Below are 14993 nucleotides of genomic sequence, written 5' to 3'. Positions count from 1 at the left end.
TTTTCAAATAGAAATTCTTCCTTTCAGGACATTTGTATCATGGCACAGCAAAGTAGAATTTGTGTTTTTCTGCATTTTTTCTATAAACAGTTTTTCAAATTGTTTTTTTAGGGCCAAACTATTAGTGTTGGCTTTCTCTTGCTGTAAATGATGTTTTTGGTATTTTTTCCCCTCAAAATCTTATTTATATCTTGTGCTTATAACAACTCTCGAATCCTAGTACTAAAAAGAACCTTGAGAGGTTACCTGCCCCAGAGGTTTTGTTTTAACTGGAGTTACTTTAGGCAAATGGCAAATCATACTTTAAAGATAGTAAAGAGTCAACAACCTCAATATGTTCTTTCAGAGAATTCTCTCAGGTACATCCCAAGCCCCAAATGCAATTTAAACATGACTTCTGTGTTCTTTAACATTCCTTAGGGATACTTTCTCATTTTATGAACTTGAAAAAACTATTACCAAAATTTTGTCTCTTTAGATTCAACAGCTTTCCAAAAAGGAAATAGAAGATCTGCTTCGAAGAGGTGCTTATGGTGCCATTATGGAAGAAGAAGATGAAGGCTCTAAATTCTGTGAAGAAGATATTGATCAGATTTTACTACGTCGTACAAAAACCATTACAATTGAATCAGAAGGACGTGGGTCAACATTTGCCAAGGTAACAGTGAGTGATATTTTATAAAAAAAAAAAACAAAAAAAAAAACCTGTAATGTTCTCTCGTAAAAAAAATTTAACTGTCTCTTACTCTACTAATTATTTGAGGAGCATCTACTTAATGTTTAAATAAACTGAATTACTCAAAAGAAGTAGGTAATATATTCTTTTCCTTCATTTATTTCTGATCTCTCACATCAAATTTCACATGTACTCTTCTGATGCTAGTGAAATGGAGTAGGAGTAATAACTAGAAATGGTTCTAAGTATTAATCAGAGTAAAACATTTGAAGTCAAATTTAGAAATCAAAGAACATATATGCCAGACTTCCCTGGGGGTGCAGTGGTTAAGAATCCGCCTGCCAATGCAAGTGACATGGGTTCGAGCCCTGTCCCGGGAAGATCCCACATGCTGCGGAGGAACTAAGCCCGTTGCACCACAACTACTGAGCCCACGTGCCACAACTACTGAAGCCCATGTGCCTAGAGTCTGTGCCCCACAACAAGAGAAGCCACAGCAATGAGAAGCCCGTGCCCCACAACAAAGAGTAGCCCCCGCTCAGCGCAACTAGAGAAAGCCGAGGCACAGCAACAAAGACCCAACACAGTCAAAAATAAATAAATAAATAAATAAATATTTTAAAAAAAGAACATATATGCCAAAGTCAGAGCAAAATATAAGTAATATAATGTAGGAGGTTAAATCATCTTACATTAACTTATAATAATTTAAAGTACTTCAAGGAAAGTATTTCTAATCTAATTTTAAATATTTAAATCAAGTTTGGGGAGGATAGAATGAAATTTTTGTCTAGAAAAGAAATATTAATAATTGTATCACCCCTATTTGGGGAAAACATTTTAAAAGTTTACTAACTGCCTCTATGTTCTTCCCCCCAACCCCCAATAGAGACATGGTAAACCTATATCTTGCATTCATCTGAAGAGTTTTTTATTGCAGTATTCTGTCCCACCTGCACTGATTCATACAGGTTTTCTCCTTTCCACTTTACTTCCTTTCTACATTTTCTTCATTCATCCCCTCTCCACTTCCAACCCAGAAGTCTTTCTTCATCTTTATGGAGAGCACTGTAGTATAGAGCAGGTAGTCCAGGTGCTACACCAAAAGTAATGATACCAATCTTAATATGAAATTTTTTTCTCGCATTCATTCAGGAAAGTAATGTAATCTTGTGTTAGGTACTTTACTAAGTGTTGGGAACACTAAAATGAAAGGATTCTAGTCGCTGAAAAAAGTCGCTGAAAAAAAAAGAAGAAAGTATTAATTCTGCGTAAAATGGGAGGACAGCAAATCAAGAAAGCCTTTTCAGAGAAGATAACATTTGAGCTGAGTCTTGAAGGAAGTTTGAATTTCGTTGTGTTACAAAAAGAGAAAGCCACATAAATGAATTATATGTTACTAACCTACAAGGAAGATTTCAAGAACTATGGTGTAGGCGTGTATGGATGCACAGTGTAAATTAAATGGAGATGAATATGAAGGTTAGGGAGGTTGGACCCAAATTGTGAAGGGCTCAAAAAATTCCATTGTGAGGAATTTGAACTTGATCCTGAGGCAATTAAAAAGCTCTGAAATCCCTTCAAGCAGAAAATGGGCATAATGTGTTCTGGTTTAGAAATTTAACTCTAGCAGCAGTGTAGAGAATGAGATTGCAATGAGAAAGACTAGAGGCATAGAGACCAGATAAGAGGCTTCTATAGGCTGTGACGATAGGCAAACCAGGGCACTGGAGACCCACTTGAATTAACAGGAATTGATGACCAGTTAGAAATTTGTGGAAGGAGGAGTCAAAAATAACTTGAAGATAGATTTCTGGCCCAAGTAGCTAGGAGGGTCATGGTGTCATTAAGTAAGATAGAGAATTGAGGAGAAGGAAGTTTATATGGAGAAAATAAAATATTGGAGCTGTTATATTTGTGGCATTTACAGGGCATCCAAGTGGAGATGTCCAGGAGAGTTGGCTAGATATAGATTTGGGAGTTAATAAAGAAAAAAGCAGAAGAAAGTAGTATTGTGGAAACAAAAGGAATACTGCAGAAGTAAAGTATAAGGTTGAGAACTAAAACTAGTCACGATTGGATAGATACACCCTGGCTCTATCTTCTTTCCTGAGAAATCTTGTTTCCTTTGGATTCCTTGGTCTTACTCAAGTTGTCAACACACTATGTACAGATACTTTTCCCCTCATGCCTGAAATTATCCGAAATTTAATTTAACCAAAAGGTATTAGTCACAGAAATCACCTTTGTTGATTAGGCCAAGTATAGGGATATTCTCCTTAAAGTTTTTTTTTTTTTTAATTAATGAAGGCATATCCTCATTTACAATGTTAATGATAATAATCATGGAAAGTCAGAATTTCAGGGTTTGAATTCTGACTCATGAGCTTAGTGACCTTGGACAGTTAACTTAACCTTTATGAGTCTTTCTTGTCCTAAAAAAGGAGAGCATGATAATCATGCTTGACCTTTCCTACTTTACTATAAAGTGCTATGTGAGTATTATTTTACTCAGGTATGCTCTAATCATAATCAGCTATACTCTAAGAATGTGAATACTTAAGCACTTAAGTATCTATTTTAAACCCTCAGACCAGGGAGTAATTGTTGCATTTGAAAAGAGAGCTTACTGAAAAGGTACCGCAGTAGCTGAAGAGGTACCACATAAACCTGTACTTGTATTATAATTTTTTCATTTCCATAATTGTGTGGGAATGCCACTACATGGTGGGCATTTGGCATAGTGGAATATGGCACTACTATATAGTAGCACCAAAGGAATAAAGTTGATACTATTTTTTGCTTTTCCTTGGAATGTCCAGAAACTTCAGCTGAGCAGTTATTTTCAGTGGTTTTGGTAAATGTCATTCCAATCCATGTTTCTACGTATTATCAAAGAGTTTTTGATAAGAAGCTACATTTATGGAGTAGGATGCATAATAAGACTAATTAGAATTAATAAATATATCCATCGATTAACTCATTATTGGTAACCTCATTTACAAGTGGTTATATCACGTAAATCTTGTTTTGAGAGATTTTCATAAGGGCAGTTAGGTGGATCCTAGAAACAGAAAAGTTTCTGGTCTGATGTTAAATTTGGTGTAGAACAAAAGGCTTTGAGTTGCTTAATTTACAAAAAGAAAACAAAATGGTCTAAATGAAGCTTCAGTTGGATTGCTTACTTATAAGGGCCCTTCTTTGGTGCCTAAGATCTTCTGCTACTTTCCGATATAGGAAGATAGACTTCACCATTTAAAATTTCCCTTGCAAATAATAAAGGAATTTAATGATTAAACGAATACATTTTAAGAAAAATATTTTGAGGGGAACTGGGATATTATGATTTAACATTTGAAAGTAGGCAGTAAACCAGTACTTGATGGAATCTTCTACAACAGGCATTTCATTTCTGTAGGCATTAATCCATCATTAGAAACCTTGAGAGGGACTTCCCTGGAGGTCCAGTGGTTAAGACTCCGTGCTTCCACTGCAGAGGGAACTAGGATCCCACATGCCGTGCAGCGAGACCCCCCCAAAAAAAGAACTTTGAGAATTTTATATGTCATCTTGAAAGTAGGTTATATGTCAGTTAACAAGAGCATCTGGAATTATTTACAAATATTAAAAATTTTTAAGATTGAAAAATGAATTTATCATTTTTCTTATAATGAATATATATTTTAAAAGCCATTTAATTGTGAAGTATAGTTTCTTCTGCGCAAGTTATTTTAATTATCAACAGTTATAAGGTAGCAGCACAAAATTGATTCTCTACTGTAACATAGAACATTTTTTTAAGGTAAGCAACCATAAAGTAGTATGTTTCAAAAATCTAATTATTTCCTTTTAGTGACTTTTCATATTTAATGGCTTCTCAAGAGGCATATATCAATGAAACTGTAGGACAAAATAAAACCCTGTGAACTTCAGTGAACTTTTCATTGTTCCTGAAAATTCATGAGCTTCTATTAATGAAGATTTGAAAATGTGGATATTGTTTGTCCTCAATTAGGAGAAATTCATTTCTGAATTAACAAAATGAAGTCCCCTCTTAGATTTGGAATTACTTGGGTATAGTTAAGATGTCTGTTACTCATATTCATACCATGTTGATGAATTGTCATCATATACTTTTATGCAGGTGATGATGGCTATCTACTTTTCATTTTATCAAACTAGTTAACCTTTACTCTTTTAAGTTGATGATGAGTTTTTAGAATTATGTGGTTTGTCATTAAGAGGTATCTCACTGTATTATCTTCTGTTGCTACTGTAACAAATTACCACAAATTTAGTGGCTTAAAACAACACAAATTTATTCTTTTATAGTTCTGGGTGCCAGAACTCCAAAATGAGTCTTACAGGGCTAAAATTAAGATGTCAGCAGGGCTGATTTCTTCTGGAAGCTTTAGGAGAGGATCAGTTTCTAATGTCTTCCAGCTTTTAAGAGTGCCTGCATTTCTTGCTTGTGACCACATTATTCCAGTCTCAGCTTCTGCTGTCACACAGGCTTTTCCTCTTCTGTAGTGAAATCTCCTCTTCTTTCCTCTTGCATTCAGGACAGCTGTGATTGAATTTAGGGCCTGCCTTGATAATATAGGCTAATCTCCCCATTTCAGGATCCCTAACTTAAGCACATCTGCCAAGGCTCTTTTGCCATATAAACTAACATTCACAAGGTTCCAGAAATTAAGACGTAAATATCTTTGCAAGCCATTATTCAGCCTACCACACTCATCATTTCAAAGAAATAAAAATTTGCTTTTTTTAGTAGTTTCATAATAATAAAGCTATAGTTTAGAACAAACAAAAAAACGGAATTTAAATTCATTTTGTTAAAGCATTTATTTCTGTGACTTGTTTCATAAATATGCCAGGAAAATGAATATTTTTAAACATTTATAATAGTTAAATACTTCCTATAAACAAGCATCTTAATAACCCAGTCTCAAAAGAATGATGGAATGAATGTATTTATTACTTGGTAAGCAATGTCATGAACAGACATTGCAAAGTTCAGCAAGAAGCATTTAGGATTTTAGTTTTTTTCCTACTCATTTTTTATTTTACTTATTTATTGATTTTTGCCGTGCCACATGGCATGTGGGATCTTAGTTCCCTGACCAGGGGTCGAACCCACTCCCCCTGAAATGGAAGCACAGAGTCTTCAACACTGTATCACCAGGGAACTCCTGTCCTACTAATTTTTTAGATGTTTTATAAACATTGAAACTACAAATATAGGCAGAATAGTATAATGAGACCTGTGTATTTATCACCCAGCTTCAACAATTATTTACTCATACTAAACTTTCATCACCACCCTACCCATCTTTCATATTATTTTACTTTTTATTTTTTATTTTTTAAAATTTATTTTATTGAAGTATAGTTGGTTTACAATGTTGTTAATTTCTGCTGTACAGTAATGTAATTCACTTATATATGTATACATATATATATACACACACACACACACACACACACACACACACATAACCTTTTCCATTTTGGTTTATTATGGGATATTGAATATACTTCCCTGTGCTATACAGTAGAACCTTGCTGTTTATCCATTCTATATATAATAGTTTGCATATCATATTAATTTAAAGCAAGCCCCAGACACAGTATCACAACTTCTATAAATGTTCCCATCTGTACCTCCAAAGATAAAGATTTCTTTAACACAACCACGATACTATTAATCACGTTTTAACATAAAATTAACACTAATTCCTTTTTTTTCTTTTTTTTGGCCGCAACAGGCGGCTTCTGGGATCATAGTTCCCTGACCAGGGATTGAACCCACACCCTTGGCAGTGAGAGCACAGAGTCCTAACCACAGGACCGCCAGGGAATTCCCAACACTAATTCCTGATATCATCAATTTCCCACTGTTAAAACTTTCAGTTATCTTGAATGTCATAAATGGCTTCTTTGCTTGTAATAGTTTTATTACCTTTCCTATGTGTAATTTTCTGCATTTTAAAGTTCCATCAAAATGGGTTCTTTTTTTTTTTTAACATCTTTATTGCAGTATAATTGCTTTACAATGGTGTGTTAGTTTCTGCTTTATAAAAAGTGAAACAGTTATACATATACATATGTTCCCATGTCTCTTCCCTCTTGTGTCTCCCTCCCTCCCACCCTCCCTATCCCACCCCTCTAGGTGGTCACAAAGCACCAAGCTGATCTCCCTGTGCTATGCGGCTACTTCCCACTAGCTATCTATTTTATGTTTGGTAGTTTAAATATGTCCGTGCCACTCTCTCGCTTTGTCACAGCTTACCCTTCCCCCTCCCCATATCCTCAAGTCCATTCTCTAGTAGATCTGTGTCTTTATTCCTGTCTTACCCCTAGGTTCTTCATGACTTTTTTTTTTCTTAAATTCCATATATATATGTTAGCATATACGATATTTGTCTTTCTCTTTCTGACTTACTTCACTCTGTATGACAGACTCTAGGTCCATCCACCTCATTACAAATAGCTCAATCTGGTTTCTTTTTATGGCTGAGTAATATTCCATTGTATATATGTGCCCCATCTTCTTTATCCATTCATCCGATGATGGACACTTAGGTTGTTTCCATCTCGGGGCTTTTGTAAATAGAGCTGCAGTGAACATTTTGGTACGTGACTCTTTTTGAATTTTGGTTTTCTCAGGGTATATGCCCAGTAGTGGGATTGCTGGGTCATATGGTAGTTCTATTTGTAGTTTTTTAAGGCACCTCCTTAGTGGCTGTACCAATTCACATTCCCACCAGCAGTGCAAGAGTGTTCCCTTTTCTCCACACCCTCTCCAGCATTTACTGTTTCTAGATTTTTTGATGATGGCCGTTCTGACAGGTGTGAGATGATATCTCATTGTAGTTTTGATTTGCATTTCTCTAATGATTAATGATGTTGAGCATTCTTTCATGTGTTTGTTGGAAGTCTGTATCTCTTCTTTGGAGAAATGTCTATTTAGGTCTTCTGCCCATTTTTGGATTGGGTTGTTTGTTTTTCTGATATTGAGCTGCATGAGCTGCTTATCAATTTTGGAGATTAATCCTTTGTCAGTTGCTTCATTTGCAAATATTTTCTCACATTCTGAGGGTTGTCTTTTGGTCTTGTTTATGGTTCCCTTTGCTGTGGAAAAGCTTTGAAGTTTCATTAGGTCCCATTTGTTTATTTTTGTTTTTATTTCCATTTCTCTAGGAGGTGGGTCAAAAGGATCTTGCTGTGATTTATGTCATAGAGTGTTCTGCCTGTGTTTTCCTCTAAGAGTTTGATAGTTTTTGGCCTTACATTTAGATCTTTAATCCATTTTGGGCTTATTTTTGTGTATGGTGTTAGGGAGTAGTCTAATCTCATACTTTTACATGTACCTGTCCAGTTTTCCCAGCACCACTTATTGAAGAGGCTGTCCTTTCTCCACTGTACATTCTTGCCTCCTTTATCAAAGATAAGGTGACCATATGTGTGTGGCTTTATTTCTGGGCTTTCTCTCCTGTTCCATTGATCTATCTTTCTGTTTTGGTGCCAGTACCATACTGTCTTGATTACTGTAGCTTTGTAGTATAGTCTGAAGTCAGGGAGCCTGATTCCTCCAGCTCCGTTTTTCATTCTCAAGATTGCTTTGGCTATTCGGGGTCTTTTGTGTTTCCATACAAATTGTGAAATTTTTTGTTCTAGTTCTGTGAAAAATGCCATTGGTAGTTTGGTAGGGATTTCATTGAATCTGTAGATTGCTTTGTGTAGTAGAGTCATTTTCACAATGTTGATTTTTCCAATTCAAGAACATGGTATATCTCTCCATCTGTTTGTATCATCTTTAATTTCTTTCATCAGTGTCTTATAATTTTCTGCATACAGGTCTTTTGTCTCCTTAGGTAGGTTTATTCCTAGGTATTTTCTTTTTGTTGCAATGGTAAATGGGAATGTTTTCTTGATTTCACTTTCAGATTTTTCATCATTAGTGTATACGAATGCCAGAGATTTCTGTGCATTAATTTTGTATCCTGCTACTTTACCAAATTCATTGATTAGCTCTGGTAGTTTTCTGGTAGCATCTTTAGGATTCTCTATGTGTAGTATCATGTCATCTGCAAACAGTGACAGCTTTACTTCTTCTTTTCTGATTTCGATTCCTTTTATTTCCTTTTCTTCTCTGATGACTGTGGCTAAAACTTCCAAAACTGTGTTGAATAAGAGTGGTGAGAGTGGGCAACCTTGTCTTGTTCCTGATCTTAGTGGAAATGCTTTCTCTTTTTCACCATTGAGGACGATGTTGGCTGTGGGTTTGTCACATATGGCCTTTATTATGTTGAGGAAAGTTCCCTCTATGCTTACTTTCTGCAGGGTTTGTATCATAAATGGGTGTTGAATTTTGTCGAAAGCTTTCGCTGCATCTACTGAGATGATCATGTGGTTTTTCTCCTTCAGTTTGTTAATATGGTGTATCATGTTGATTGATTTGCATGTATTGAAGACTCCTTGTATTCCTGGGATAAACCCCACTTGATCATGGTGTATGATCCTTTTAATGTGCTGTTGGATTCTGTTTGCTAGTATTATGTTTAGGATTTTTGCATCTATGTTCATCAGTGATATTGGCCTGTAGTTTTCTTTCTTTGTGACATCCTTGTCTGGTTTTGGTATCAGGGGGATGGTGGCCTCGTAGAATGAGTTTGGGAGTGTTCCTCCCTCTGCTATATTTTGGAAGAGTTTGAGAAGGATAGGTGTTAGCTATTCTCTAAATGTTTGGTAGAATTCGCCTGTGAAGCCTGGGTCCTGGGCTTTTGTTTGTTGGAAGATTTTTAATCACAGTTTCAATTTCAGTGCTTGTGATTGGTGTTTTCCTATTTTCTATTTCTTCCTGATTCAGTCTTGGCAGGTTGTGCATTTCTAAGAATTTGTCAGTTTCCTCCAGGTTGTTCATTTTATTGGCATAGAGTTGCTTGTAGTAATCTCTCCTGATCTTTTGTGTTTCTGCAGTGTCAGTTGTTACTTCTTTTTCATTTCTAATTCTATTGATTTGAGTCTTCTCCCTTTTTTTCTTAATGAATCTGGCTAATGGTTTATCAATTTTGTTTATCTTCTCAAAGAACCAGCTTTTAGTTTTATTGATCTTTGCTATCGTTTCCTTCATTTCTTTTTCATTTATTTCTGATCTGATCTTTATAATTTCTTTCCTGCTGCTAACTTTGGGGTTTTTTGTTCTTCTTTGTCTAATTGCTTTAGGTGCAAGTTTAGGTTGTTTATTTGAGATGTTTCCTGTTTCTTAAGCTAGGATTGTATTGCTGTAAACTTCCCTCTTAGAACTGATTTTGCTGCATCCCATAGGTTTTGGGTCATCGTGTTTTCATTGTCATTTGTTTCTAGGTATTTTTTGATTTCCTCTTTGATTTCTTCAGTGATCTCTTGGTTATTTAGTAGTGTGTTGTTTAGCCTCTATGGGTTTGTGTTTTTTACAGTTTTTTTCCTGTAATTTATATCTAGTCTTACAGCGTTGTGGTCGGAATAGATACTTGATATGATTTCAGTTTTCTTAAATTTACCAAGGCTTGATTTGTGACCCAAGATATGATCCATCCTGGAAAATGTTCCATGAGCACTTGAGAAGATAATGTATTCTGTTGTTTTTGGATGGAGTGGCCTCTAATTATCATTTACATCCATCTTGTTTAATGTATCATTTAAAGCTTGTGTTTCCTTACTTCTTTTCAGTTTGGATGATCTGTCCATTGGTGAAAGTGGGGTGTTAAATGTCCCCTACTATTATTGTGTTGCTGTCAATTTCCCCTTTTATGGCTCTTAACATTTGCCTTATGTACTGAGGTACTCCTGTATTGGGTACATAAATATTTACAATTGTTATATCTTCTTGGATTGATCCCTTGATCATTATGTAGTGTCCTTCTTTGTCTCTTGTAATAGTCTTTATTTTAAATTCTGTTTTGTCTGGTAAGAGAATTGCTACTCCAGCTTTCTTTTGATTTCCATTTGCATGGAATATCTTTTTCCATCCCCTCACTTTCAGTCTGTATGTGTCCCTAGGTCTTAGGTGGGTCTCTTGTATATGGCATATATACGGGTCTTGTTTTCGTATCCATTCAGCCAGTCTGTGTCTTTTGGTTGGAGTACTTAATCCATATACATTTAAGGAAATTATCGATATTTATGTTCCTATTACCATTTTCTTAATTGTTTGGGGTTTATTATTGTAGATCTTTTCCTTCTTCTTTGTTTTCCTGCCTAGAGAAGTTCCTTTAGCATTTGTTTTTAAGCTGGTTTCGTGGTGCTGAATTCTTGCTTGTCTGTAAAGGTTTTAATTTCTCTGTCGAATCTGAATGAGATCCTTGCTGGGTAGAGTAATCTTAGTTGTAGGTTTTTCCCTTTCATCACTTTAAATATGTCCTGCCACGCCCTTCTGGCTTGCAGAGTTTCTGCTGAAAGATAAGCTGTTAACCTTATGGGGATTCCCTTGTATGTATGTTATTTATTGCTTTTCACTTGCTGCTTTTAATATTTTTTCTTTGTATTTAATTTTTGATAGTTTGATTAATATGTGTCTTGGCATGTTTCTCCTTGGATTTATCCCGTATGGGACTCTGTGCTTCCTGGACTTGATTGACTATTGCTTTTCCCATGTTAGGGAAGCTTTCAACTATAATCTCTTCAAATATTTTCTCAGTCCCTTTTTCTCTTCTTCTCCTAGGACCCCTATAATTCGAGTGTTGGTGTGTTTAATGTTGTCCCAGAGGTCTCTGAGACTGTCCTGAATTCTTTTCACTCTTTTTCCTTTTTTCTGCTCTGTGGTAGTTATTTACACTATTTTATCTTCCCGGTCACTTATCTGTTATTCTGCTCTTGATTCCTTGTAGAGAATTTTAAATTTCATTTATTGTGTTGGTCATCATTGTTTGCTCTTTAGTTTTTCTAGGTCCTTGTTAAACGTTTCTCATATTTTCTCCATTCTATTTCTAAGACGTTGGATCATCTTTACTATCATTACTCTGAATTCTTTTTCAGGTAGACTGCCTATTTCCTCCTCATTTGTTTGGTCTGGTGGGTTTTTACTTTGCTTCTTCTGCTGTTTATTTCTCTGTCTTCTCATTTTGCCTAACTTACTGCATTTGGGGTCTCCTTTTCACAGGCTGCAGGTTCATAGTTCCCGTTGTTTTTGGTATCTGCCCCTAGTGGGTAAGGTTGGTTCAGTGGGTTGTGTAGGTTTCCTGGTGGAGGGGACTGGTGCCTGTGTTCTGGTGGATGAGGCTGGATCTTGTCTTCCTGGTGGGCAGGACTGTGTCCAGTGCTGTGTTTTGGGGTGTCTGAGAGCTTATTATGATTTTAGGCAGCCTCTCTGCTGATGGGTGGGGTTGTTTTCCTGTCTTGCTAGTTGTTTGGCATGGGGTGTCCAGCACTTTACCTTGCTGGTCGTTGAGTGGAGCTGGGTGTTAGCGTTGAGATGGAGATCTCTGGGAGAGCTCTCCCCAATTGATATTACGTGGGGCCGGGAGGTCTCTGCTGGACCAGTGTCCTGAATTCAGCTCTCCCACCTCCGAGACTCAGGCCTGACAGCCGCTTGGAGCACCAAGACCTTGTCAGCCACATGGCTGGCGAAACTGGGCTGTGAGTTGGATGTCAGCCACTACCTGTTGTAGCTCTGTCTCAGCTGTCTCCAAAGGTCACCCAGATACATTGGGTTATTCCACCATTCCTCAGAACTTGCACATGCCAGTCTGGGATTTGTATATGTCCTCCTGATACTCTTCATTGAAATACCTTGCATTCATGGTGGTGAGAGATATGCTGATAGTGTTGGTTCTCTTCAGTTCAGAGACTGGAACAGTCTGAGCCTTCATGTGGCCAGGTTAGGAGCAGCTGGCCAACGGTCCCAAACTGATTACATGTCAGATTCCAAGACGGGTTTCTGCAGCGCCCGAGCAGTAGTCCCAAGCAGCCGCTCCGCTCAGCTGCAACACTCTGACTGGGGAATTTGGTGGGGCTCTCAAACAAGGATTTCTGCCAGCCCTATAGCCTGACTTCTCCACCCAGGCAAGGAGCTGAGGAGAGCATCTCCCGACTCCATCTCACCGGAGGAGTGGACACCTGGAAGCTCCTTCCATTTATCCTTATAGAAGTTTAGCATGCATCTTTCAAGCCCTTTTGTTAAAGCATTATATATCTTCTCTGTGTATTTCATTTTTATAAAGCACTTTGATAAATTTTCTTTGAAGCAGCGTATCTATTTTTAGGAACTTAAGTTGCAAATAATGGTTATTTATGAATCACAGTGTTGAACTGTAATGTCTAAAATTAGGTCCAATGAAAAGATTTTATAATTTCTGCAACATTTAAGAAAATAAATCATTTATATTTTCTTTTATTCCTCTGTAATTTCTTAAGTTTTTACAATGCTTATGCAGTATTTTTTTTGTAAGGAAAAGAGTTTTCAAAATAAAGTTAGGCAGGGGGCTTCCCTGGTGGCGCAGTGGTTCAGAGTCCGCCTGCCGAAGTGGGGGACGCGGGTACGTGCCCCGGTCCGGGAGGATCCCACATGCTGCAGAGCGGCTGGGCCCGTGAGCCATGGCCACTGAGCCTGCGTGTCCGGAGCCTGTGCTCCGCAATGGGAGAGGCCACAACAGTGAGAGGCCTGCATACCGCAAATAAATAAATAAATAAATAAAGATAGGCAATGACTCATTTTTCTGTATTTCTTATATTCTGTATTGCATTTTTTTAGGAGACATATCTATGTAAAAATGGGATGGAAATAAAGTAGGAGAATACCAGAAAATGAACTGTCTAGGGCAAATAGGTTTGAAATTCTTCTTGTAACCTAATTTCTTAATATTCATTTTTTTTAAAATTAAATTATTTGTTTTAGCTACACTGGGTCTTTATTGTAGCACACAGGCTCTCTAGTTGTGGCACACGGGCTTGTGACGTGAGGGCTCTAAAGCATGCGGGTTCAGTAGTCGTAGTGCACGAGCTTAGTTGCGTTATGTGGGATCTTAGTTGCCCCACTATAGATTGAACCCAGGCCCCCTGCGTTGGGAGTGCAGAGGTGTAACCACTGGACTACCTGGGAAGTCCCTATTCATGTAGTATTTCCTTTCTTTCTTTTTTTTTTTTTAACATCTTTATCAGAGTATAATTGCTTTACAATGGTATGTCAGTTTCTGCTTTATAACAAAGTGAATCAGCTATACATATACATATATCCCCATATCTCCTCCCTCTTGCATCTCCCTCCCACCCTCCCTATCCCACCCCTCTAGGTGCTCACAAAGCACCGAGTGATCTCCCTGTGCTATGCAGCTGCTTCCCACTAGCAATTGATTTTACATTTGGTAGTGTATATATGTCCATGCCGCTCTCTCACTTCGTCCCAGCTTAGCCTCCCCCCCACCATGTCCTCAAGTCCATTCTCTACGTCTGTGTCTTTATTCCTGTCCTGCCCCTAGGTTCTTCAGAACCATTTTTTTTTTAGATTCCATATATATATGTCAGCATACGGTATTTGTTTTTCCCTTTCTGTCTTACTTCACTCCGTATGACAGACTCTGGGTCCATCCACCTCAGTACAAATAACTCAATTTCATTTCTTTTTATAGCTGAGTAATATTCCATTGTATATATGTGCCACATCTTCTTTATTCACTTGTCGATGGACACTTAGTTTGCTTCCATGTGCTGGCTATTGTAAATAGTGCTGCAGTGAACATTGTGGTACATGACTCTTTTTGAATTATGATTTTCTCAGGGTATATGCCCAGTAGTGGGATTGCTGTGTTGTTGTATAGTATTTCTAAAATGCAATATTGTATCCTGTATGGTTTTTTGACTAAAACGATTTGATCCCTGCTTACCCAAAGTTTAAAAGTCAAACAACAATAATAACTTCTTTAATTTTGCTCCTAAAACTCCAGCCTGTGTTGGTATTAAGCCTTTTGCCTTAAGCAGATGCTGTGCTATGTTTCAGACCATTGTAGTTTGAAACGTACTTTGAGTGCATGTGTGTATATGCTGAATTCAAATTCTATCCACACTAAATGTGAAGAGATAAGGTTTTAGATATACTTTGATAGATTTTTCCTCTACGTTTCAAAACATTTTGAAAAACTACCATTATGTATTTCAGGCAAGTTTTGTGGCATCTGGAAATCGAACAGATATTTCCTTAGATGATCCCAACTTCTGGCAAAAATGGGCGAAAAAGGCAGAAATAGATATAGATGCCATCAGTGGTAGAGTAAGTATTTATTTCCGTTTAAAAAATATTACCTGTGGGAATACTTTGGTAATATTATTATAATATTTT

General features: G+C 37.0%; 1 protein-coding gene across 11 annotated transcripts in view; it reads left to right on the top strand.

Annotated features, from left to right (window-relative positions):
- CHD9 (chromodomain helicase DNA binding protein 9) overlaps positions 1-14993 on the top strand; it is a 244345-nt gene that overhangs the window by 173035 nt on the left and 56317 nt on the right. For all 11 annotated transcript variants that reach the window (XM_082862789.1, XM_082862785.1, XM_082862790.1 and 8 more), the window contains 2 exons: positions 479-658; positions 14814-14924. In XM_082862789.1, coding sequence (XP_082718915.1) covers positions 479-658; positions 14814-14924 — 291 coding nt within the window. The remainder of the gene's footprint in view (positions 1-478; positions 659-14813; positions 14925-14993) is intronic.

Source organism: Leucopleurus acutus (assembly GCF_964270905.1).
Source record: "Leucopleurus acutus genome assembly, chromosome: 20".
NCBI classification, from domain to species: domain Eukaryota; kingdom Metazoa; phylum Chordata; class Mammalia; order Artiodactyla; family Delphinidae; genus Leucopleurus; species Leucopleurus acutus.
The sequence above is the reverse complement of the archived record's forward strand: the minus strand, read 5'-3'. Positions and strand labels throughout refer to the sequence as shown.